The sequence below is a fragment of the Fomitopsis serialis genome, assembly GCF_022376445.1.
Source record: "Fomitopsis serialis strain Sig1Antser10 chromosome Unknown B0H18scaffold_65, whole genome shotgun sequence".
NCBI classification, from domain to species: domain Eukaryota; kingdom Fungi; phylum Basidiomycota; class Agaricomycetes; order Polyporales; family Fomitopsidaceae; genus Fomitopsis; species Fomitopsis serialis.
Genome location: NW_025955025.1, coordinates 1 through 23523, shown reverse-complemented (window position 1 = coordinate 23523; position 23523 = coordinate 1). Strand labels below are relative to the sequence as shown.

At 54.7% G+C, this 23523-nt stretch overlaps 7 protein-coding genes across 7 annotated transcripts; 2 read left to right on the top strand and 5 right to left on the bottom strand.

Annotated features, from left to right (window-relative positions):
* Positions 1 to 95: 95 nt before the first annotated feature.
* Positions 96 to 601, top strand: B0H18DRAFT_1121707 (uncharacterized protein; the record flags this gene model as incomplete). The annotated part of the gene is made up of 2 exons (XM_048034379.1): positions 96 to 251; positions 527 to 601. 2 exons carry the CDS (start codon positions 96 to 98, stop codon positions 599 to 601), a joined length of 231 nt encoding a protein of 76 aa, XP_047890415.1.
* Positions 602 to 5292: 4691 nt separating this feature from the next.
* On the bottom strand, positions 5293 to 5866 carry B0H18DRAFT_880753 (uncharacterized protein; the record flags this gene model as incomplete). Its single annotated transcript, XM_048040795.1, has 2 exons — positions 5293 to 5527; positions 5577 to 5866. The coding sequence occupies 2 exons, from the start codon at positions 5864 to 5866 to the stop codon at positions 5293 to 5295; spliced, it is 525 nt and encodes a 174-aa protein (XP_047890414.1).
* A 4923-nt stretch (positions 5867 to 10789) lies between these two features.
* On the bottom strand, positions 10790 to 11474 carry B0H18DRAFT_1121705 (uncharacterized protein; the record flags this gene model as incomplete). Its single annotated transcript, XM_048034378.1, has 4 exons — positions 10790 to 10806; positions 10861 to 11158; positions 11241 to 11332; positions 11402 to 11474. 4 exons carry the CDS (start codon positions 11472 to 11474, stop codon positions 10790 to 10792), a joined length of 480 nt encoding a protein of 159 aa, XP_047890413.1.
* Positions 11475 to 14470: 2996 nt separating this feature from the next.
* B0H18DRAFT_1121703 (uncharacterized protein) lies at positions 14471 to 15092 on the bottom strand (the record flags this gene model as incomplete). The annotated part of the gene is made up of 3 exons (XM_048034377.1): positions 14471 to 14707; positions 14789 to 14949; positions 15005 to 15092. 3 exons carry the CDS (start codon positions 15090 to 15092, stop codon positions 14471 to 14473), a joined length of 486 nt encoding a protein of 161 aa, XP_047890412.1.
* Positions 15093 to 16645: 1553 nt separating this feature from the next.
* On the bottom strand, positions 16646 to 18934 carry B0H18DRAFT_1121702 (uncharacterized protein; the record flags this gene model as incomplete). The annotated part of the gene is made up of 6 exons (XM_048034376.1): positions 16646 to 16664; positions 16722 to 17050; positions 17107 to 17337; positions 17400 to 17737; positions 17802 to 18774; positions 18830 to 18934. 6 exons carry the CDS (start codon positions 18932 to 18934, stop codon positions 16646 to 16648), a joined length of 1995 nt encoding a protein of 664 aa, XP_047890411.1.
* A 598-nt stretch (positions 18935 to 19532) lies between these two features.
* On the bottom strand, positions 19533 to 20348 carry B0H18DRAFT_1121701 (uncharacterized protein; the record flags this gene model as incomplete). The annotated part of the gene is made up of 2 exons (XM_048034375.1): positions 19533 to 19985; positions 20043 to 20348. 2 exons carry the CDS (start codon positions 20346 to 20348, stop codon positions 19533 to 19535), a joined length of 759 nt encoding a protein of 252 aa, XP_047890410.1.
* A 142-nt stretch (positions 20349 to 20490) lies between these two features.
* On the top strand, positions 20491 to 23521 carry B0H18DRAFT_880772 (uncharacterized protein; the record flags this gene model as incomplete). The annotated part of the gene is made up of 4 exons (XM_048040798.1): positions 20491 to 20865; positions 20924 to 21178; positions 21293 to 23046; positions 23098 to 23521. Coding segments are annotated over 4 exons (2808 nt in total), but the record flags the coding sequence as incomplete, so codon positions are not given.
* Between the last annotated feature and the right edge of the window lie 2 nt (positions 23522 to 23523).

Sequence of the window (23523 nt, the reverse complement as noted above, 5' to 3'; positions counted from 1 at the left end):
TCTGAGCCGCTGCGTGCCGGTGTTGGATGGGGTCTGGGTTCGCCTTGCATATCGTATAGGGCAGGTATGATAGCCCGACTCTGACGCTGGTCCGTATGGCTTGGGCCGTATCGTGCGACTTGAAGCTGGACCGCGGGATGACTGGCTACTGCTACGGTGCTCCCCCTGCGTTCTACCTCGCGTACAGCAACACGAGCCACGTCACAGTCGCGTCGCACCCGAGCCGGCTTCAAGTACCTGGCGATCTCGAGGTGAGCAGCGAAAAAGGCCATACGAGAATCATCCCTTCACTGCGCGACGCAGTAAAAATACCGCGCGGAGTCGAAGGCCCCTCTCCTAATCCAGCCTAATCCACAGTTGCGAAGTAGACGCCTCGTTCCCGAGTCTCAGAAGATCGCAGATGAGCCTGGCTATGAAAGGACATAGTATTGGGATGCATGTACCCATGGCTTTGCTGTTCGCGATGACATGGTGAGCACATGCTTCGTCTGAACGGGTCGACGTGATTGACATCGGCGTCGTACAGAGCAACCCGAAGGTGAAGGCGGGAAAAGAAGGATCCTTTGAGGCGATGATCAAGTTGTACAAGAAGCATCTTTGAGCCTGGTGTGCTGAAGGGATGGTCTCGGTGCGGCGGGAATTCTGAGTCGTCGCTCACGGACATAGACGATCAGTCCAGTGATATGAGTCCCATGAAATAAATGCTACCGACTATAGTATGCGCAGCGCGTTATTCTCCAGGCAGGCAGACCCCGTCGTAGGATGGCGCTACGAACCTGTGCCACTGGGTTTCGCGGAGTACTGTCGGACTCTTCGCCGGCCCTGCGCGCTTGCGATATCCGGGTACTGGCCCCCTTTCGCGTGCATTCGTGCCCTTGCTGACTTTGTGTTGATTTTGAAGCGCGAAGCGCGATAACGAGGCCCTCCCTTCCTCTGCTCCGTCCATCGCGCTCGTCTCTGTCGCTTGCAAACAGCGCCCTTGAAGCTTGAAGCTTGAAGCTACATAGCGCTAGCTAACGGCGAAGTTTCAGTGATTCGCGTAGATTGTCCGGTGTCAGACCGCTGGTCTTCGACCAGAATCGACGTTAAAACCAAAATGAGACGAAGATCGGATGATGTCGATTTCCATAGATTGCGGTCGACGTCAGCCCCATAATTCCGAGTTGTTCCCTCTCGACAGACAAAAACCGACTCATACTGACGTAGCTATCGTTTGGTGTCGCTTTGAGTAGTACCTAGCCAACGATTCTGGTAGATTGTCATAGAACTGGTCCGCGGTCAAGCTCCTCAAGCAGCGTATAATTCTATCAAATGTCATACATATATTCGGCAATTCGTAGCAGCGTGACAATCTACGGCATCATATACTGCTAGTAGCTTTGAGCTACAAGAACCCATGCCCGTTAGTCGACGTACTACATAGTTCGTAGCTCAATGTGAAACACGCGTCTTCGTAGATCGTTCTACCGGCGCGAGTCGCTGAGCCTTCGCCTTCCCTTTCGCATTTGTGCGCTGCGCCAAGGCAATTCGTTGAGATCAACATCTTTTGAGACGAATGCAGTACACGCGCCTTCGCCTTTGCTGCCTCAGTCTCCTTTCTTAAAGCCTACAAAACCCAGGGTGAGCAATGGCAACACATTCCATGACTCGATGAAACATCGGTCTCCCCGCTCACTTTGTCTCGTTCTTCCGGTCGTTCTTGTATGCCTCGCGCCAATCACAAAGGAGTGCATCCCCGCCGTGGGCCTGGATATTTCTCGCCAGATGAACCTGCCTACAGAGCCGAATGATCATCATTGTCAGCACAACAAGACGAGAGAATAGTAAGGGAACAAACTTCTCATTGATTGTAGGTCTTAGTTCGGCAGATGCTCCTACAGACTCGTTCGACGTCGAAGCTTGCTTGCCCGTTGCAGAAGTCGATGTATCATGTAGTTGCGGTGTAGGATCAGACGCGGCGGCCGAAGGTACCTCCGTTTCAGGCGAAGGCGTAACAGGACTTCTAGCCCTGCGGGAAATCGGCCTAGTACTCGGAGTTGTGATCAGCAGGAACACACAAATACGAGTTGAGCCAACCTACAACCGTTTTGCAAGAGGCGCCAAAACGTGTGCGGCGTCGGCGTCCTGCGAGGCGGGAGTTGGCAGGGGACTAGACTCGGATGATGTTGGGTCCTTCGCGTCTGCCGTCACGCGAGTGGTGCTCACTGTGGTATCGCCGCCGAGATTTTCAGAGTGCACGTCTATACCAGTCACCTGAGGGCGGCTGATGTGACTCGAGGCCTGCGCGGAACAGGAGGTCTGAGTGTCCACTGTCTCGTCTGTAGCACTCGTAGTGCCATTGCTATCGGGATTTGTCAAGCCAGTGTGACCTTCAACACTCTCCCAACTCGGAGGCTGGCAAGTGACGTCCCTCGACGAGTCGGCTGACAGCCCGAGGGAACTGCTGCGAGTCAAGCTATAGTAGGCTGGGACTCGTTGTCCCCGGTGTTGCAACATGACTTGCCGACGACCCGGCGGAATCGCCACAAGCCTGAGATATGGTGTCTCGAGCCTCATTCGCGGCACCGTGACTAGGAGGTGCCGCATTTGGTGCGTCGTTGCTGTGGAGACCGACCGCAGGCACGTCAGTAACTGCTCGACTCGGAGAATGAATCAGCTGACCGGATGTGAGCCGCAGCGTCCGTCTCGCCTGCGATTGCACTCATCGCGGCATTGCTGTTCTGACCCATGCCAGCTTGAGCACTGGTACTGCTGCGCGTGCCAGACAACTCGGATGGGGGGCCGCATCGACGATGTGTGCGACTTCGGTGAGCGCGTGCACGTCGTGTATGATGCAGAGGGCGACGTTAGTGAAACGTATACCGGGGCCTCGGGGCCTGGAGGTGGGAGGAGGAAGACAAAGTGTAGATGTTCGCCGCGCCGGCGCCAGTGGTATCCATCTCGATGACGGGAACGGTGCCGCCCGCATTACTAATACCAGAGTGCATGTTGGGAGCGATCCGAGGGTAGGGATGGCCACCGCATCGGTCTGGACTGCCATCCCAGCGACGCTTTGAGAGAGCTCCTGCCGCTCAGACGGTGGCTCTGCACGAGCATCCTGGGCTTCATCTACATGTCCAATGTCGCGACTCCCGTGTGGATACTCGAGGCTATTATCATGCATCCATGTACGCAGGAGTCAGTACGACTCATAGTGAGCACTGCGTACCGGGATCAGTGTCTCCCCCTCCCTGCTCTCCATCACGAATATTAGCCCCAGCTTGATATACGGCACCTGCGTGATGCTGCTGCGCGTCCGTCATCGCAGCCACATCGAGCTCCTCAGCTTGAATCGTACTCCGTGCGCGTTTCCCCCTTTCATCGGCACCTTCTTCGTCACGAACGCGCTGTGCGCGCGGAAATCAAGCGAGAGTCCTTAGTGTAGCGTCCGGACGTAGAATGCGCCCCGCTTGAATGTCAGCTTCGCGCTGAGATTCGTGCCGGTACCAAGTCGCTCGCGTTCGCCAACAGTCGTCCTTCCGCAAGCATCTCGCGCAACCGCAGAGGAAGCGGTCTTCTTGACTTGCGTTGGTAGGCTGAGAAGCAGGGACTACTGCAGCTGAGGTTGAGCGCGACATGAGAGGACCGCTGTGTCAAGTGGGCAGGAAGTCGGAGGGCATCACAAGACGGTCAACTAAACTACATAGACTCGGAGACGCACTGCGGCGCTCGCTCAGCCCAGTCTTAGGTCACGTGGTACGTTCGATGGGGCGAAGCTTAAGTATGGTTGTTATTTCCGTCCTCGCGCACTTCACTTATTTTGAAGGTGTCTGCACATACATCATACATATAACAATCATCATTTGATGTGTTCGTGAGAGGAAGTTGGAGTCTATTGGAGTATACAATATTTGACTTTTGTTCGGGGAGAGTATGCTTATGTAACATACTGCCATATACAGAATAGCCAAGATGAGTCTGCGGCGCGGTAGGTTCGACCTGCTGCAAGCACATGTAAGTGCATGGGCAGCACAACCAGCACAACGACAACGAAGCAGTGCAACATTCGGAAGCAAACGACAGCAAACGATGTGAACAGAATGTGCGTCGAACATTTCCAGCCGCAACGTGCGCTACGGTTGCCCGATATTTAGTCCGCGGATGAAGCTGAAGGTCCCGCCGCGCCACACGCCTCATGCAGTCACCTCGCGTCTCGCGGCCGTCGCCTTCGCGCAACGCCCAATACGGTATACCTCGCTCGAAACTCATCGTATGGCCTTGGCGATCTCGTTTTCGGGATCTACACGTCAAACACAACTCAGGCATGGTGTCAGAAAGGCTAAATTGATAGGCGGCTGCGCGCAAGACCTCACGAGAGTCCGGACAAGTCGGCGAACACCCGCACGTAGCGTAAAGGTTAGGGTCTATACTGATTAATGCGTCGCAGATTCTCGATGTATCCCCAGATCGGGCGCAGTTGACCCCACATACGGCCTATCCGATGCGAGCATCTGCACGCAGACAGATCACTACGTGATGGAGGACGGGTGGAGAGGCTTCCCCAGTGGGCACTCAAGCTGTACGCTTCCCTGACCCCGTTGGTGGCGGGAGATTCGGCTGCCGCGAAGAAAGGTACGCCCTTTTTTGTCCTTCGCGGCTAGCTCCCCGTCGCTAATTTCGATCTTGTTCCCGCCTGCTTCAAGACGTCCGAGGGAGACAAGGTTGTGGGGGATTGCAGGTGCGTGAACAACATCCTTGAGGGTAGTGGTCTTCAGCTGACCTTCTACGTCTGCAACCATCATGATTGTTCCTCGTCCTAGGACTGCTGTCGATCCGGCTCCGTTCAATGTCGCGCCCGGCGTGGTGCGATAACTTCACAACCTGTCGTAGCAGGCAGACTTCGCCACTCGGACGAGAGAGGATTGAGATGAAAGGATGAATTATAGGGCTCATAGGGAGCCCTATTTATGCTAAGTAGATACAGAGCCGCTTCGTGCGCAGCAGGTGATGAGAGACAAAGGAACAAAGCCAACGGAACAAAGCACATACGCGCTGAAGCGTAGGATATTGTAGGTGGTCCAGGAAGCGAGCAAAGTGATCGTAGCGTGGGGACAATCACGTCAAAGCGTTGGACAGCGAAGCCTCTCAGTGGCGCCGCCTGTTGAAGGCACACAAAGTGCAAACTATGACAGTCTTGGCTTGCATGAATTGGACAAGGCAGGAGGAAGACGAATGTTAAAGCCACTTCTGCCAAATCACGTTGGGTAGATGTCATAACAGCCAATCCCATCTAGATTCAAAGCACGTATGTAGTCAAGTCTGCTTGGGAGGAATATAGGGATATTTGCCATCACATGTCAATTTCCACCACAAGTATGGTTTGTCATGCAAACGCTGCACTGTGGCATGAGGAGAAAATAGCACGTGGGAAACTCTTCCAGCAGTTATGTGGGCTTTTTGGAGGCGCAAATCCAGGACTGGGGCTGGAAGCCAAGGTGCTACTGCATGGTAGACAGCCCCAGCAAAGAAGATGATGACATCTCCTGGCCTGTAGCTTTGGAAGACGTCAACGATAGAATGTTGAGTGCCAGAGGGACTTAGCATACCTGAGCTTGGCCTCCAGGTCAATGAGAATAGCCTCCCCTCCAGTATAGTGCCCGCAATTGAAAATACAAGCAGGGCCTGCATCCAATCCATCCCTGTGCGGCCCCACTTGTAGTTTCCATACCACAGCCCTCCCCAGCCAAGGACCTGGATGAGCTGGCTCCCATACACCAGCCTGAAAAGCCTTCTCATAGAGAAGATACTCCTCAGGGAAAGCAACCTGAACAACAGATCTTATCCCTTTGTGAAAGGGACAAACAACAACAAAAAATACCTGGAACATAAGAGCCAGTTTTTCCACCACATGCTTGGTGGCTTCATAGTAGTGTTCAAGCTCTAAGGCCTTGCCACCAGGAGGTGTTATGTCCTTGGAGGGAACCAACCTCCCCTGATAATTGACAGGTCAGCCAGCAAGTTTGAGCTACAAACAGCTTTAGAACATACGTTTGGGTGGCCCTGGGGAAGCCAAGACTCCACCAAGTGCAATACGCCTGTCCTCTCCATGACTCCATCATAAGGTATCACTTGTTCTGGGTCAAGAGCAGGATCCTCTGTGTACAACCCCTGATTGCTTCCTAGATGGACAAGATTCCCATTAGCAAGACCTGGGATAAGGTCTGTGTTGTGCCTTCCATCTCTGAGTTCATAGGTTGGCCAATGATGGGCAGTGAGACATTGGGAAGCTACAAGAAATGTCTCCACATCTAGGTCCTAGAAGAATAATCAGGTATGATCAACTCATACTGAAGCAACAACTGACGCTCAAGCCACTGAATACCAAATCATTCTTCATTTCTTTATGGTGCTCCTGGGTTCTGCCAATGGACTGGCACTCCAAGGGCTAAAAGCATATGTTAAGGGCAGATTCCTATATATCAGACTAAAACAGACATACCCTGGGCTGTTTAACTTGGGGCTGGTTATTCTCTGGGGTCCCATCCTTTGAGGTCTCAGCATCTGGCAGCTGGCAATATTGGTCAACATAAGATGATTTTAAAAGGTCAAATGATCTACCTTTTTCTGCCAAGACCAATTGACAGCCAATGTCTTGCCATTTGAATCTTCCCATCTGGCAGAAAACCATTGGGTAGGCACAGTAGCATCCATCAGCTCATGCATCTTGATGGTGGCCTGGAGTTTGCCTTCCTCAGAGACAGGCCTAGCAGCCAGAGCCTGAAGAGTAGTAGGGACCCTGAAAACATCCATGGCATTGAAGGCCTTTTGGTAGAAGGCCCTCATGGTGTTCTTGGCTCTTTGCTCCCTGCTCTGAGCAGATCTGGCAAGAAAGGCAGTTTTCAGCTGTATGTGCCACAGAACTATTCTCACTCATACCTGGTTCCCTCCACTTTTATTTGCTGGGTTTCTAGCATACTGACATCTTCAATGACAGGTGCTGCAGGTTTTGTGTACCTGACAGGGATTTTTTCTGTGAGGTAAAGCTAACAAAGGGTGGATTAGAACATCTTGCCATGTCACCAAGCAAGGGAAAACTTTACAGATGTCCTGTTTTGCCTCTTCTTTTTTTGGACAGCCTTTTGGGAAGCAATCCTTGTCTTATCTTTTGTAGACACCATTAGGAGACAGAGAGCTAGCTGAGGTAATATTCTGCAATCATGTCCTTAGAATGCAGAGCATAGAGCTGAGGCCAAGAGGTAAAGGACTCACTGAGGTGCTGGAGAGGAGGAACTGATGGAGATGAAGGAGCTGAGAGGCCTCTATATATAGCAGGAAAAATGCTTAAGTAACTATTGCCAGTCAGTGATGGATAAGCCAACATGTGATCTGGCAGTCAGACAGAGGATGAGTCAGGGGGCTGTGTTGGCAGCATGCCAATGCTTGGCATCTGAGACTGAAACATGTCAGAGCCAGCCAAAACATGTTCCGGCGCATCTCATCACTTGCAATGGCTTGGCGTCACTGCCCCGTGCAGGTTTCACTTGCCCCGTGTCTAAATTTGTCTCCGGTTCCTCATGGCGGCCACGTATCATAGGTTTCACTACTCCTGTATCAGAAACAAAATATGGCAAAAGTTAACAGCCGCATTGCCCTCGCCGAGGAAGCACAATTCCCGCCCGCCGCGCGCGGTGATGTCCTCGATGCGCGCGAACCGTTCGTCTTGTGCTATGGCAGTGTCGCCGCTCCGGAAATGGGGACGCGCAACGCCTCTTACTGGCGCTGCCATTGCCATGTATTATTGTTGCGCTACTGGCCGAAGCCCGTGCTACGCTAAGGTAGCGGACGCTCGCAAATCCAAATATGAGTCTGCGAGACACGGAATCGCAGCTTGAGTTGTTTGCTAAGTTAAATCACCTCCCTCCGGGCCTCCGGGAGTCGGCTTCGGGGCCATATTCGCGGATTGCCCTATATGAAGGTACTCATCTGCGTAGGCCTCGCGCGGCTGCTATGTAGGCCGGTTCATGCTCAGCGATTCATTGCCGCTCGACAACGCCTCGTTGCCGCGACGCTCCCATCCTCATCCTCGTCCGTGGGCCAAGACGAAGGAGAGGAGGAGAATGAGAATGAGGACGACGAAGAGTAAACGGCACTAGCTGCACGGCGACGTACCGTTCCCACCTCCCCCATCCAGCGACAACAACACCAGCGGCAACAACACCGGCGACACCTCGTGCACTAGGGGGGCAATCCCGGCTTGCACCCCTATGTAGGAGAAGGACGACGGAGAGCCAAGTATGGACAGTATGGACACCCCTTTTTTTCTTCCTTATTCGCTATTTATTACCATGCGTGCTACGTTCCGACCTCAGACCACACCATTAGACACTACCTCACAACCCGCCTTGATTGCCTAACCATTACTATATACACCTCACGCGTACACACTACTACACTACCCTCGAACGGGACGCAGGTCTGGGCGGCGCGTTTAAACGCCCGCGCATGTGCAGGCCGGCGTCCGCCGCGTCTTATGTAGCATAATGTTTGCTTGTTGCGGTTAATAAATGCTGAGTTCATCATCATCATCATCATCCTCGTCCGTGACTCATCCTCTGCATCGAACTCCTCCTCAATGTCCTCCTCAATGTCCTCCGCACATCCGAGTCCCTCCTCGCCGGCATACTCATTGAGCAACACGACGGACATCGGCGCTGAGAGCGCATCATTGTTCCCGACTGCATGAAGTCCCTGGCCATTCGCCGCCGCCGCTTGTTCCATCGAGAGGCTGGACCTACTAGCAGGGTTCAAAAACATCGCGGGGTCGAAAGCACCGTCATCGCGTACATGCGCGTGTATTGCGTGCCGCTGTGGATGTTATTCGCGCCGCCACCACCCGCGTTGGGCTCGATCCCGCGCGTGAGATGGTTCGCCGTCGCCGCGAGGTCCGCTTCTGTCACCACCATTCCGGAATCCTGGCGTGCGACGGGCGAGGCGGAGCGCGAGGCCGTAGTGGAGAGGTGAATAGACTCGAGTCCGGGGGACAGATGTGTCCGGGATGCAGACCACGTCTCGGGCTTTGTAAGGTAAACCTCATTCGCCCGTTGCGCCTGGATCTCTTCGGGCATCTCGTCCTTATTTGTACACGCCCTCGCCCTCGCTGTGCGTGCCGTGGCCCGCTTGTGTGCCCGCTTGCACGCCTGCGCACGCGTTCGTCCGCCGTGTCTGCGTGCTGGGCATTCGCCTGGCACGCTCGCGGTCGGCGTGCGCGTCGCGCTTCATGTCATCATGACTGCGCCCTGCGCCTGCCCATTCTCCCATCCTTCCGATTCATTCCCTCATGCACCCGTGGTCCGTTCGTCGGCCGTGTTCGCATGCTGGGCATCTTCCCAGCGCGCCCTCACCATCGGCGTGTGCCGCTCGCTCGCTCGCCGCTGACCACCGTGATCGGCGATCAGCGCGATCGTGGCACATCAGAATCGTCAAGAACGGCCAAAGTATCTGCGCAGTTTAATCACCATATGTACGTCGCGGAAGTACCGATGGCGTTTGCTACGAACCTTGTAAATTTTGTAGAAAGTGATGTTTAGCGTAGGTAGAAGGACAGCGCTGAGTCGTGCGCGCTAACGGTGGAAGTCGTCCACATCTCGCGCGACTCCTGGGTACTGCCGACCACGTCGCCGCGAACGCAACTCGCAGTCCTGGCAAATCCCTGCCAGAATCTTGAACTCGGGCTGCTTTTGCGGAGTAGTGTGGCAGCTTGATCGGCGCTGAAGACCTACATCCCCCTTCAGATCGTTGAGCAAGGAAGCGAAGTGGTAAAAATTGCGAGAGATGATGTGGCGCACGAAGTGATCGCCGTATTCGACACCCTTCCTTCGGCGACAACTTCCCGCACCGGTTGAAGCCCGATGAGATAAACCTGAGCATCGACGGGAGACTACTGGTCAGCGGAGCGAAACCGAAGATAACGACGCAAAACTAGCGTACCAAGGCATCGGGTGGACAACATGATCCGCGCGATCGACAACATTGAGGTCTTCGGAGACTGTACGGAAGCATACATCTGGAAAGGAATTAGACACAAAGACATACAACGAGAGGTGAGGTACTTCCCATGGATGACCTTTAACGACGTCTACATGGTCGGAACCAACTGGCAACGACCAGGATATTCCGAAGAACCCCAGGCGCGACAAGAATGCACAATATGCGGCCAGACCGAATCAACGGAACACATCCTGTCCGACAGGAGATATGGAAACTGGGAGAAACTCTACGGAAAGGCAGAAACAAGAAGCGGCCTCGACCATCCTTAGGAGCGATCCTCAGCACTTTCAACAACGCGAAAGGAAAGCCTAAGTCAGTATCGTAATGACAGAGTCTGTGAGCGTGTCGTCGGCGGGGCGGAGAATCCGAACTAACCTCCTCTTGCCATGAAGGAGAGCCAAGGTAGATGGCTGCACGCCATAAATGACCGGCTGGTGGCATACTGTCAAATGACGGACATCAGCAACTATGGCAAAAAAGCTATATGGGAACCCTTGGTAGAACGAACCTGGGGGCATCGTCAAGAACGAGGACGAACTGCCTCTGAACTGGGCGGGAGGCAAAACTGAGGTTTGAGTGGGTATCGAGCGGTCTGACAGGGTGAGAAGGCGCACCGGAGAAGGTTGACGTGATGACGGCGCGCAGTCGGACTTGCTCGGCCAGTAGCTGACGTCAATAAGGTTTTACTTGCATACGACTGGGTCTTGGGCGGGAAATGACACAGATACTGATCTCGTACATTTTCCCTTCGTCATACCAACGATTACTCAAGCTTCGACACTGTTTTTGCATCAACATGTGTGTCGGCGAGCATTATGAAGGTCTGGGACTCACCACATGCTCCGCTACTCGGCTTCGTTGCGAAAATGACCTGCTTCAGAGCCTCGCCCTCAAGGTACGTCGCCACGAGCTTCTCAATGAACGTGTCCACCTTATCTTCAGCCACAAGCGACACTGTGCACCCGCCCCGACCAGCACTTAACACCACCGGACACATCAGCTTCCTCCGCACAGCAAGACACATGCCTCGCGCCGTTGACTCCCCCGTGATCCTGGATGCATACGCCCCGACTTCCTTCGCGATGCGGATGAGCTCGTCTCCGGACATGAGTTCTCTGAACACCTGCTCGAGCTGTAATGAGACGTGTCCATGAGATCGCCCAGCTCCCGGACCACGCTCTTTGGGAGGTCTGGCGAGTCCGCTGCGCGCAGACTGAGACACGCCGCGCGCGGAACTGGATCACCCGTACGGACTCCTCGAACACGTGCCTCACGCGCTTGTAGATCTGGAAGTGCGTCGCCTCGACTGCGAAGATCGACAACGGCGCGGCGTCAGTGTCCAGTGGATGTGGCCGAACAGCGGAGGCAGACGCACCCTCGATCCAGCTCAGGTATACCTCATTTAAGAGCGCCTCGTCCAGCCCGCCCTCCTTGATCATCTCCTCCATCGTCAGCCCCAGCTGCTCGTCGTCGCCCCTCCCTGCCAGGCGCAGTCCACCTGCTGCATTACCTTTTACAGGCCCGCCTCGAGCTTGGCCGTGTCGAGCGCAGTCGGCTGGCCCTTCGCTTCGGTGTAGCTGAGCCACCGCTCAAACACGATGCACAGGGTCGGACGATCGATAGGCTGCAGCTGGACGTTGAGGTGACGCGCGTGGATGCAAGCACCGGCGAGCGTCTCTACCACGCGCAGGTTGTACCGAGTCTTTGCGCCTGATATGTCTCTTGAGCGTTTTCAAGGATGGATGGCATAAGACTCGCCGACAGCCTTGCCGCTGACCATCAGCGAGTTGGCACAGACGAACGCGGCGCACAGATTGGTATGTAACACGGAAAGGAAGATCGGCTCCGCGTGCAGGAAGGGGAAGAACGTGATGTACAATGCCACGAAGGCATGGAGATGACTGAGGCGGCCTGGTCCATTCCACCACTGTTGACGCCTGCAATCGCTGGAATGAATGAACTGCAGTGGATGAAGTGGGCTGCAGACGTACCGACACGCCGCTCGTTCTCCGTCGCCATCTCGACCAGCTGGCCTGTCGTCGATTTGCCGAGCTTGTGGTTTGGTTGCGAGGAACGAAAGTGTGGAGGCGACCACCATCGCGGCACTATTATGACGCGTCAATTTGATTCTACCTTATGTAGAATGCAACGTAGCAGTAACCACCTAGATGAAGGACCCGATCCCGAAGGGACCGAACCGCTGACAAGGAGGTCAATAGGGACCGGATGCTCGTTCGACGAGGGAGCGAAAAATCGATTCAGTACACCCTAAAGCTATAATCTTTGTGTAAGACTCGCCAGATGACAGCTGACGTGGTCTCGGGTACTCACGTAGCGGCCAGCCTTGACATGGCTCTCCCATCTCAGCTCACATCTGTTTGTTTGTTATCCCTTTTTTGTCACAGAGGGCGAAGCCCTACGTAGACATTACATATTAAGTCTCCTCCAGTCCATTGTCGCGTAGCCTCGCCGTCACGTCTGTTGATCTCGAATTACCAGCTGGCCTTGGCGGTTCCAGCGGGGCGGGCAAAGGGTCTGGTACAACGTCTGGCCCAGCGGTCAGCGTAGACGGTAAGGTGGCGGTCAATGTAGACGCGTCGCCGAGAGCGGGCACTGGCGCTGGCACTGGCGTTTCGATGAACTAGGCTTCGAACGCTGAGTGCTGACTTTGGACGCCGACTTCGGAGGAGGGTGGCTGAACGATTTTGGAGTCTGTGATGAACTCGCAACGTGCGCAGGCGTAGGTGGATTGGGGAGTGTGGCGGCGGAGGCGGGAGTGGAAGGTCCTGCAATGGGTGACGGAGCAACAAGCTGGCCTGGTCGTTTCGGCTGGAGTGGCGGAGGGATGTCCGAGGCGTGCTTGAACGCATGCCGCGGAGGATGATTGCCCGTATCAGGGTGGACGGGCCGAGCAGACTGAGTAGGCAGAGCAGGCTTGACCTGCGGAGCCCGCGGAACGCCATTCACAACGACTTCGACAGGCTGAGGTACTTGAGAGACCGACATTTAGTACTGCTGCCGCCGAGGGAGCTCCTGGAACTCGTACCTGCGATACCTGATTGTCCAACTGCGCCGTGGACCACGCATGGAGAGGACGCGTGCCAAGGTCAGCATGTCTGACCAGTCGCTGTTGTTGTCTTTTGATTCCGGGAACGACCTTTGCTGCAGACACGTCAAGAGCTATGTCGGAAGACGGATTCACTGCTTCAGCGACATACGCAGAGTTCGTCACACTGTGCGAAGCCTCTTCGCTGACTCCATGTACGAGCACGGGCAGCTTGTTTGAGAGGTTGGTGAGATAACCTCTAGGATGGGCCGATTCTGCTCGATCATGATGATGTTGACGACGTGTTCCAGGACAGGGTGTTACATGTCAGAGTAGAGCAGCGACGTCCGTACGAGCAAAGCATGCACGGATCATGCATCCGTGGCACGATCCATACACGCAGAGCCGGGGTGTGCGCATGTCAGAGTAGAGCAGCGTACGAGAGAAGCGTGCACGGTCATGCATCCATGGCACGATCCATACACGCGGGCCAGGTTTGGCCTAGTCTCCCCTAGGCAGACCCTAAAGAAAACCTCTTTGAGTGGGGGAGAGGACGGTCTTCTAAGGGTCTGCTTCAAAACGCGCCCCCAACACCGGGACAGCCCCTTTGCTACCCATTCTGTGATGGCCGAGCAATGCCGTGGCCACGGCGACTCGGCGGGTGGCAGCGGCAGATCGGCAGGTGGCAGAACTGAGATCTATCACGATATAATCTAATACATAAACTAATGATTTGTACTCGTCCGGCGTACACCTGCTTCGAGATCATCACTCTCGTAGCCCGTATTTTCGTTCGCTCATACACGCTTTTGGGTCTACGTGCAAGTAGGCGGGTCCACAGGGCAGTGGGTGTGTGAACGTGTGGACAATCGCATGGGCGATCGTGCAGGTGAGTGGGTGGCCGGCTGGCCGAGTAGATGAGAGCGCAGGCGAGAGGGCGCGTGCAAGAAGAACCGTGGATGAGAGGCTGTGCAGGTGTGGGTATAACAGTCACATGGATGCTTTTGAAGTTGTGGTTCTTACTCCGGGACATTGCGTGAGACAGCGAGATGGCGAGACAGCAAGTCAGCGGGCGAGTGAGACAGTCGGCGAGCAAGACAGTCGGTGAGCGAGACAGTCGGCAGACAGCAGGCGCACGAGATAGCGAGCGAGCGAGACAGTGAGCGAGAGGGGATAGAGGGATGACAGGTGGTGGGCAGGCGAGACAGTCAGCAAGCGGAACAGGTGAGCAGTACACAGACAAGTGTGAGGCGGGCGAGGGGTACAGCGAAATGGCGGGCGAGCGAGGTAAGGAGCAAGCTGACAGTGAGCGCTGGCGAGCGAGCAGGAGGGTGAGTTTGCAGGCAGGCGTGTTGGCATGATGGGCGGATAGACAAGAGCAGGTAGGCGAGCGAGTCATCAAGAAGACGGAGGCGGGCGGACGAGAGCGGGCAAGCGGGTGGGTAGTGGGCGGGCAAGCGTGTGAGACGGGCGACGAGAGCAATCATGAGGGCGAGGGCTGCCTGGCAGGTAGAAACGGGCGAGCAGGTGAGAGTGGGCAGTCCCGTCGACGTCGAAGCCGTCCTTCGCAGACATCTTCTTGAGCTCCGAGTCGTACACGATCCTTGTAATCGCCAAACCGAACGACACACCGAGCTGCAGGACCCATTATATTAGCCATACGCACACAATACGGAGACATCACACACACCTGAGTCATGCTCTGGAAGAGCACACCGGGCCGCCGACGCTCTGGTCGTACGGAAGACACACTTTCGCAACGAAGAGCGTGCCCGCTGCAAACACAAAGTCCGCGCCGAACGCCCAGTACGTCGCCACGGGGTTGATCAGCGCAAACAACAGGTTCGCCACGCCGCCTGTCAGGGCCATACCCATCGCTGCACAGCGCACTGATCAGCACACGCTCAAGATCCGTCGACGACGAATACTCACTGACGAGGACCACGAGCAGCACCCGGCCCACGAACAGCGCCACGATAACGTTCGTGACCGTGATGAACATCGACAAGAGCCTTACCATCGTCAGGCTGGGGTTCGAGCAAAGGCGACGCGTCGAGCGCGTCGAGATTTGCGCACGCGTTTCGGAGATGAAGTGGCTTATGTAACTCCGCTAACGGGCTGTCCCAGTGTAGGGCCGTCATTTTGAAGCAGACTACTACTGACCCCTCAGAACTACCAGTCGCACCATTGAATTTGTTGGAACAAATCGCGGGCTCGTGATTGAATAATGCAGAAAATGATGATATGTATTGTATCATTACGATACTGGAGTGAATACGATATACTGGTCTACGAACTATGGTTACTCTCGACCGAGCGGTCAGCGCATCAGTGACGACCGATGGCGAATCGTCGGCGATGCAGGCGACGGTCAAAGAGAAAACCGGCGACAATCCGAAAGGGCAATCACTGCTTGCTCAGTTGGACACTCGCTTCGGGCCAGTTCGCGAAGCCGAAACGGACAATACGTTGTGCTTGGACGCTGAGGCGAAAGGCTGTGAGGCGGTGGGCCAGTGTCTATCACGGTGGTCAGTTGGCTCAGATTTGCGCGAGAGGAGGATCTTGGTCACTTACCTGTGACTTGATGTTGCTCGTTCTTGTCTTCCTGTCGATATGACAGATGCAGGCTCACCGAAGTTGTGTGACACCACCAAAAGACCCAGTACCATAGGCATAGCCCGTGGTCCCTATGCATGTGATGGCGAGTAAGCATGAGCAAGTACCAACACATCAAACAAGGATGACCCACTATCTGATGTTCACTTCAAGTTGCAAGACAACGGAGAGCCTCCGAGCTTTACTCTCGGAGTCACCACGCTGCTTGGGACCTTCAGGAACACATAAGGACTCACCTTCGCGACAACGCTGGCAATTCCCGGACACATGCTGAGGTACCTGTAGCATGTATCAACAGCTGTGTCGTCGACTGCCGCAGACAGAGACAAAGATTTCATCGAAGTTGCATGGGGGGGAGATGAGAGGAGGGAGAAAGGTCACGACGACTCACGAGAGACTTGCAAGCGTCGGCGTGAGTTCTCACGGTGTGCCAGCAGCACATCTTCAAGTCACGCTTTTGAATCGGGGAGGTCGTCGTGAGCTCGCCGCATAAGGTCTGCTGGTGCTACACTGGAGGCTGTCGAGGCCTTGTTTCTCAGGTCGTGGTCAGGTCAGAGCGCCGACCCGATCACAGGGTGTGCATCTGCAAAGTCGTCGAATTGCCAATTCGCATCGCCCGTGATCGATCTTAAGGGTACGGGCGGCATAGATTCTTATTGGGCTAGGAGCAGAGGCCCCCTAGGTGGCGCGTTAATCATATCTTAGTTTTCCAAGCGCATTTGCAACGCATTTGTCTGCGGCTGGCTAAGAGAAAAAAATGGAATTTCTTACTACATTCATCGACGTAACTGTGGCACCGGCGCCTGGATTTATACAAGTACAATACATCTGTTCGTTCCGATAGGCTACATGACATAGCGAGTGGCGGGTCGAAGGTCAGTGTCTTGAATATTGAGTGAGAGTCAGTTTAGGCAACTCACGGCAAAGACCCATTGTTGCCCCGCAAATGCTCAGCACCTACTCTGGTCCCCACCCTCTGAGATACAGTCCTCCGAATCAGTATATTGAGTAGAAAATGTGAGAACTGACGTACCTGCCGTGCTGGACAACATTGAGATTAACACAGTTGTAACGCTCACCCAGTGTTGCAGAGGCCTTGACAGTTTGAACGTATCTGGTAAGGTTTTCGCACCCGGTGTTGTTCGCATCGCGGGAGAAATCACGGCTGGAGCGTCTACCGCTCTCGAACTCACGCAGGCTCGAGATCACTGCTGAAGCCGCCAAAGATACCAGCGTGTCCGGGACACCTTCAGAGAAGAGATGGGTGTGGGTGTAATACAGACCGCCTTGACGCTGGAAAATGACGGCATCCAGAACAGAAGGGACGATGCCATCTCTCTCAAATGGGGCCGTGACATTGCCCTTCGGGAACTATTCAGTAAAGGTATAGAACAGTTGACATAAGCCCGAGTTCTCACCTCGGCGTCGAGAACATGCAGAAGCCCTGTAGAGCTCGGAGATGCAGCAAGATACCTCCAGACGGATATACGCCTCTCCTCGCATAGCTGAGCAACATCGACAAGACGTGTGACGTCGTCGGTGGCGAGCGAGTGCATACCGGGAGGTCCGAAGCCGGACAGGAGGACCGGGACCAGATACGTAGCCGCTTGTTTGAAGAGCCCACGAAGAGTACCAGGGATTTCCCTAAGCTGTGAATTAATGTCGTGACTCGTGAGGTATTAAACATAATTGGAATCCTACTAGGACTCACCATCTTCTGGAGCCTCTCGTCCGTGAACGCCTTGAAGCGTTTCTTGCCTTCTCCAACAGTCTCAATGTCGAGCTTCCGCTCGTTGTGTAGCAGCCTCAAGAGCTCGTTACACTTGTCAGTCAATGCGTCCGGGGACGGGAAGGGAGACGTCAACACAAGGAACTCAAGGATGCCCGGCCTGGCGGTATCTGTATACTTCTTTCGTAAGATTCTCTTCTCCTCGTTGGACAGGTCCTCGAGTACTACTAGTACTGGCTGGGCAGCAGACCGCATGGCATTTTCGAACTGGGGTTGCCTCTCTATGACTTGCTGTTGATTTGTACTGTCTTCCGGCGATCCTGCAGGTCATATGATCATCAACTGATATTCACGCAAAATACCTGAGCCTCCAAATCAACTTACTGCTCTGAGGCCGCCTCGTATTGAGCGATGGCGGCTGAGTAGGCCGCGATCCTGACCTGTGAGACTGGGTTAAATTCCCAGATATCTGCCTAGTGTTCATCACACGTGCGCCTCCACCTCCGAGTCCGTACTCCTCAAGGGGAATTGGCTCAGGGACTCTCATTCCCGACGCCTGGTGGCCCACAAGGCCCGGGTTGGCGCCAGCAGTAGAGGCGGTACTATGGTAAGGGTGGGCAGCCCTGGAACGGCTTGTGTCTCTGATCGGGTAACGTTCCGGGCCTATGCTGGACGGCGGTGCGATAAGGTATTCCGGATGGTATTGCGGAGGCTGTGGTTGTAGAATTTGCGTACTCGCCGGGTCAGGCTGCATCGGGAGCGATACGGTACTGTATTGCTGTGGGTGGTCCCCATAGCCAGTCGTACCCGTCAAATAGCCACCGCTCTCGGTGGCCTGGGCGTCCATAGGATAGCTGGCTGCCGCCTCCGTTGATTGACCTGGCAGACCGATGGCATACTGCCCTGCGTACATCGAGCCGGCAGCAGGCTCAACCAAGCCCATGGTGTGCTGAGCTGTGTACGTCGAGCCCCCGGCAGGCTGCACGGCATACTGAGAGCCACCAGGCTCAACGAAATTCGCGGCGTACGTCGAGCCCATGGCGTCAAGTTGCTGGCCTGTGTACGTCGAGCCTGTGGCTTGCTGGTCTATGTACATTGAGGCCACAGCAGGCTGCGTGGCGTACTGAGAGCCAGCAGGGCCCTCAACAGAACTCGTAGTGTACGTTGAGCCCGCGGCAGGCTGGCCCGTGTACATTGGGCCCGTGGCAGGCTGGCCCGTGTACGTTAGGCCCGTGGTAGGCTGCACAGCATACTGAGAGCCAGCAGGCTGAACTGAACCTATGGCGTGCTGGCCTGTGTATGTCGAGCCCTCGCCGGCAGACTGCACCGTGTACTGATGCAGCGCCCGCACTGATGCCTTGATAAATATATCATGGCTCAGTTGGTCAGAAAATAATTGAACAGCGACGCACCTCCTGTTCCGCAGGAGTCCTGTAACTCTTGTATGCTTCTGACTCCAATGGTTGCTCAGATGGGATCCCAACTTGAGGCATCTGAGGGTTTCCCGATGGATTCATGTCGGCAGCACGGAAAGCGCGTACGTTCTGGCAATCGAAAGATCAGTAAGGCGTTGCAGCAGTGATATTATGATGGGCAGATTGGATACCTACCTTTCGCTGTGTTGGTTTCACTGGTCCCTTTGCCCGACCACGTTGGACTGAAGTATTGGACTCACGCTCCAGACGACTCATACTACAGGGTACTGAGCGAGGTTGTCGTTGAGTCTGAGGAGCGTGCAAGAGCTCTTCGTCAGCTTGCACATGGGAACTGCATGTGCCAGTTCTATATATATCAGACGTCGATTCTATATCGGACACATCGCATGGTAGTATTACATTCAAGTTCGGCACAACAACGTAGTACAACAGTAATCAACTCTCGAGCCACTGGCCAAAGCAGTGAAGCTGTCATGGGAAAGTGGGAAAAAGGAGCATACAAGCCTGAGGCCGAGGTACGTGAGGACTGGAAGAAAGTGATAGGATGGATCAAAGTGATGCGAAGATATGCAGTGACTCGGACGAGAATGTCTGTAGAACACATAAGTCGCTCAGCCTCAGGCTGGCGTTGATGACAGGATATACTACGTACCGTAGACAAGTCGCTCAAGGCCCGGCATTAGGCCTTCTTGACAGCTTCGTATCCGCCAAATCCGTCCACCATGACAGCGGTGTCAGAGCTGGACATATCAAGACCGTCACTGCTCCTTTCGCCCTCTTCATCGTCCTCGCTCTCCTCAGAGTCATGAGCCGGGGACTGTGGCTCCACACCCTCCAAGTAGCGGTTGACGCTCTCCTCATCCTCGTGGATGCAAGCATCAACATCGATGTCGCGCTGGCGGGCATGCTTCTCCAGCTGACCGAAATGGACATCGGCTAGCTGGATACAGCTTTCCTGAGAGTGGACGAGCGACTTGAGTAAGGCGATCTGTCGTTGCTTCTCTGCGATTTGGATCTTCATTGTGGTGAGCTCCCTGCGGCGAGCAGCGCGCGACACCCCCTCAGCTTTGAGCATCTCTGTGATGGTGCGGACAGAGAGAGTAGCGAGCTTGGACTGCTGGATAGGCTCGGCCTCAAGTAAAGCAGTTAGATTGACTGCGATACAAGAATGCTGGGACGATGCACTCACTGAGATAGCTATGGCCAAGGGGAAGTTACGTGAGAGTGCCTGTATGACGTCTGTCGAGCCAAAGGCATCGAGGTAACGGTGACTACTGGGGGTCTGTGGGTACGGATTGTATCGGACATGAGCCTCGTCGTGGCTGTACAAAGACCTTCGGAGGTCTTCTACCAGGTGATGCCGCCCAACGGAGCGGCCACGATGGTCAGTACGAGTAGAGGTCTGAGGCTCTGAGTCAGTGCCAGCGGAGGACTCTGTCCACTGAGGCAGTTCCGCCTCCAGGGATTGCTGCTGCTGAGTTTGAGGTGAAGCCATGACAGGAGCACAAGAAAGAGAGGCGCACCGTGTTTGCTTAGTGAGGCTGCCTTCCTGTAGAGATGCGGCACGTGTCAAACACTCAACTGCATTCACACTAAGTCCAGTGACGACCCTTGACGCGGATGCTCTTGCCACTCCAATGGACGCCAGTCTCCATGAAAACCCCTACAACAATGGCTTTGCTGTCCAATGCGCAGACTGTGGGCTCGTCTTTGCTGCCTATGACCAGCTTATCACGCACATCAGCACCAAACATCCATATTCATTTACGCAGGAACAGGCGTCGAAGGCTGGCCCTGGCGAGACGTCTAGCATACATCCTCAGTGTGCTCACCGATTCAGGGGCGAGAGACTTCCAAACATATTTGAAGCCTTTGAACATGATAAATATGCCAAGGAACGTCGTACGAACCCAGCTTTTCCTTTCGCTGACCTTGTAGAAGTGGAATTGGCACGGTGGTTGAATGAACGATTGACGTCCACTCAAATTGACGAATTCTTGAAGCTTGGCTGGGTATGTGTTTTGAGTGTATACATGGCTGTCATTAGCTTCTAACGCAATGATAATGTAGGTTCGCACACATGGGCCACCCTCGTTTCGTACATGCCACACCCTACGGTCATGGATCGAGGTGCTCCCATCCGGTCCAGCCTGGCGTACAACTGAAATCACCATCAAGGGGTATGATGTAGCCCCGCGCCATCAGCAACCATTGCTCATCTGGCGTGACGGACTTGAATGCCTGGAATACATGGTCGGAAACCCCATACTCGCCCCTTATTGCTCTCCGGGGCCAAACGCCATTCACACTGCATACGGTCAGCGAGTCATAACGGACTTCAACACCGCTTGTCTTGCATATCGCATTCAGGTACTGTATTCAGATCTTCAATCTTGTTGACGCTTGCTGACAAAACCTGTTGTCCGTATATCTTCACAGAACAAGCTTCCGCTTGGCGCCACCGTTTCCCCGATTCAGTTTGGTTCAGACAAACTGTCAGTGACGAGCAACACTGGTGACATCGAGATGCATCCACTTCTTATGACGCTGGCAACCATACCCAGTGCTATTCGCTCGAATCTCTCCAATAACGCCTGGATGTGCGTTGCCTACCTCCCTGTGCCGAAGTTCGATGTACACCACGACTACAACGGTGTCCTGGCCAATCGTGTGATGCATGAGGCCATGGACATCATAACGCACAAGCTGAAGTGGGCGGCCAGATACGGGAAGGAGATGGCTGATGGGTACGGCAACGTACGTCTAGTCTTTCCCCCAGTCGTCGCTCTCTGCGGTGATCTCCCCGAACAACTCTCGATGACCGCTGTTGGTCCCTCCGTCTCCCCTGTCTCTCTTGCAACTACCAAGCAGTTCGGTGACGGCTTGACGCATGCGCCACGTACGAAAGCGCACACACTAGACCTGATTCATCAAGTCGCAAAGAAAGTCGACCCTTGGCGAGTCCACGACTTCTCGCGCGAGTGCGCTAAAGTAGGCCTCAATGGCGTACACAAACCTTGGTGGCGCGATTACCATCTCACTGATCCCTCTCTTTTGAGTGTTCCCGACCTCTTGCACGCCGACGCGAAGTTATTTTGGGACCACTTCCTCAAGGCCTGTCAGATTCATGTTGGTCCTGCCGAACTGGATCGTCGCCTCAATGCACGGCACAAACGGATCGGCTATGCTGGGCTGCGCCAGGTCTCCGAAGTGAAGCAAATGACGGGGCGTATGTATCGGGAGGTCATGCGCTCCACCGTCGTCGCTATTGAAGGCGCTGTTACTCCTGCGTTCATGCGTGCAATGCGCGCGATCATCGAGTTCCTCCTTGCAGCACAGAGTCCTCGACATACGCCATCCTCCTTGGCGCGCATGGAGACCAACCTACGTGTTTTCCACGAGAACAAACAAGCCATCATGGACGCGGGCGGCCGTGGCTCGCTAGACCACTGGCACATCCCGAAGCTCGAATTACTGTCAAATTTCGTTCCCGCCATATTGTCTCACGGTGCGCTCCCCCAGTGGAGCTGCGACGCTGTAGAGCACCTACTCCGCACGGAAGCGAAGAAGCCTTTTACCATGTTCACGAATCATCAACGGACCAGCTACGGATCACAATGTGCACGCCATCTTGACCGCATAGAACGCCTACAAATGTTCGAGATCTATTCGCTCTTCAAGGCGCACGATGCCGGACTGTTGAACGTGTTCCCTGGAGTCGCTGGAATGGATACTGTCGATCTCAACGACGCGTCCTCTGCTGGTGTGGCACGTACGTGGGTGGCACACTCGCTGCCTGGTACTGGTGCCGAGCGATGCATTCGTGGCCGACGAGCATCACGCAATCTCTTTGCGACAGGGTCCGTCAGGGCAGATAACTCAGATGTCGCCTTCCATCTCACAAAGAAACCGACCGCGACACATCATATCAACGAAATCCCAGCTCTATACCACCTCCCTGATTTCCGTGCAGCCGTAGTCGACTATATCCAAGGCTACGACCTGGACAGCCGACAAGGTGTTGTACGCTGGTCTTTGAATTCTCACGACGCTGGATTCGATTATGTGCATGTGTGGCACACGTATCGGATCCAAACGCTATCGACCTACGACGATGCCGTTCGATTGGAACCCGAGACTCTGCGTGCAATACCACCGAACACTATGACTCCGGGATGTGCGATGCTGTCCTCGTTGACAGCCTGACCGCGAATGGAGAATTACGACAGCATGGTGAGTGACAGATTGCAGATACTCGACGTAGCTCATACTAAACCTCGCCAAATTATAGGATCGCTAGTTGCTCAAGTCCGCATCGTCTTCGAACCGCTCCCTCGCAAAGGTTGCGTCCTCCATGCACGGCTGCAGACACCGTTGGTATACATCCAAGACTTCGCTTTTGCTGACCTGGATGACTATGGGCATCCCTGCAAGACCGCGGACATCCTCATGTACCGGCTGCGACGACGCCTTCATGTGGATGCTGGAGGAGTTGTCCAGCGTGCGGGTGAGGTCATCCCGCTCACGAATGTTGTGCGGCCTGTCGACATCGCGCCGGTCCATGGAGGCCCGGTCATGCTCGCCAGCCTCACTGAATTCAACGCGCTCGAGGTCCCGGAATATTTCTGGTTGAATGATTTGTGGGACAAGGAACTATATGAGACGCTCAC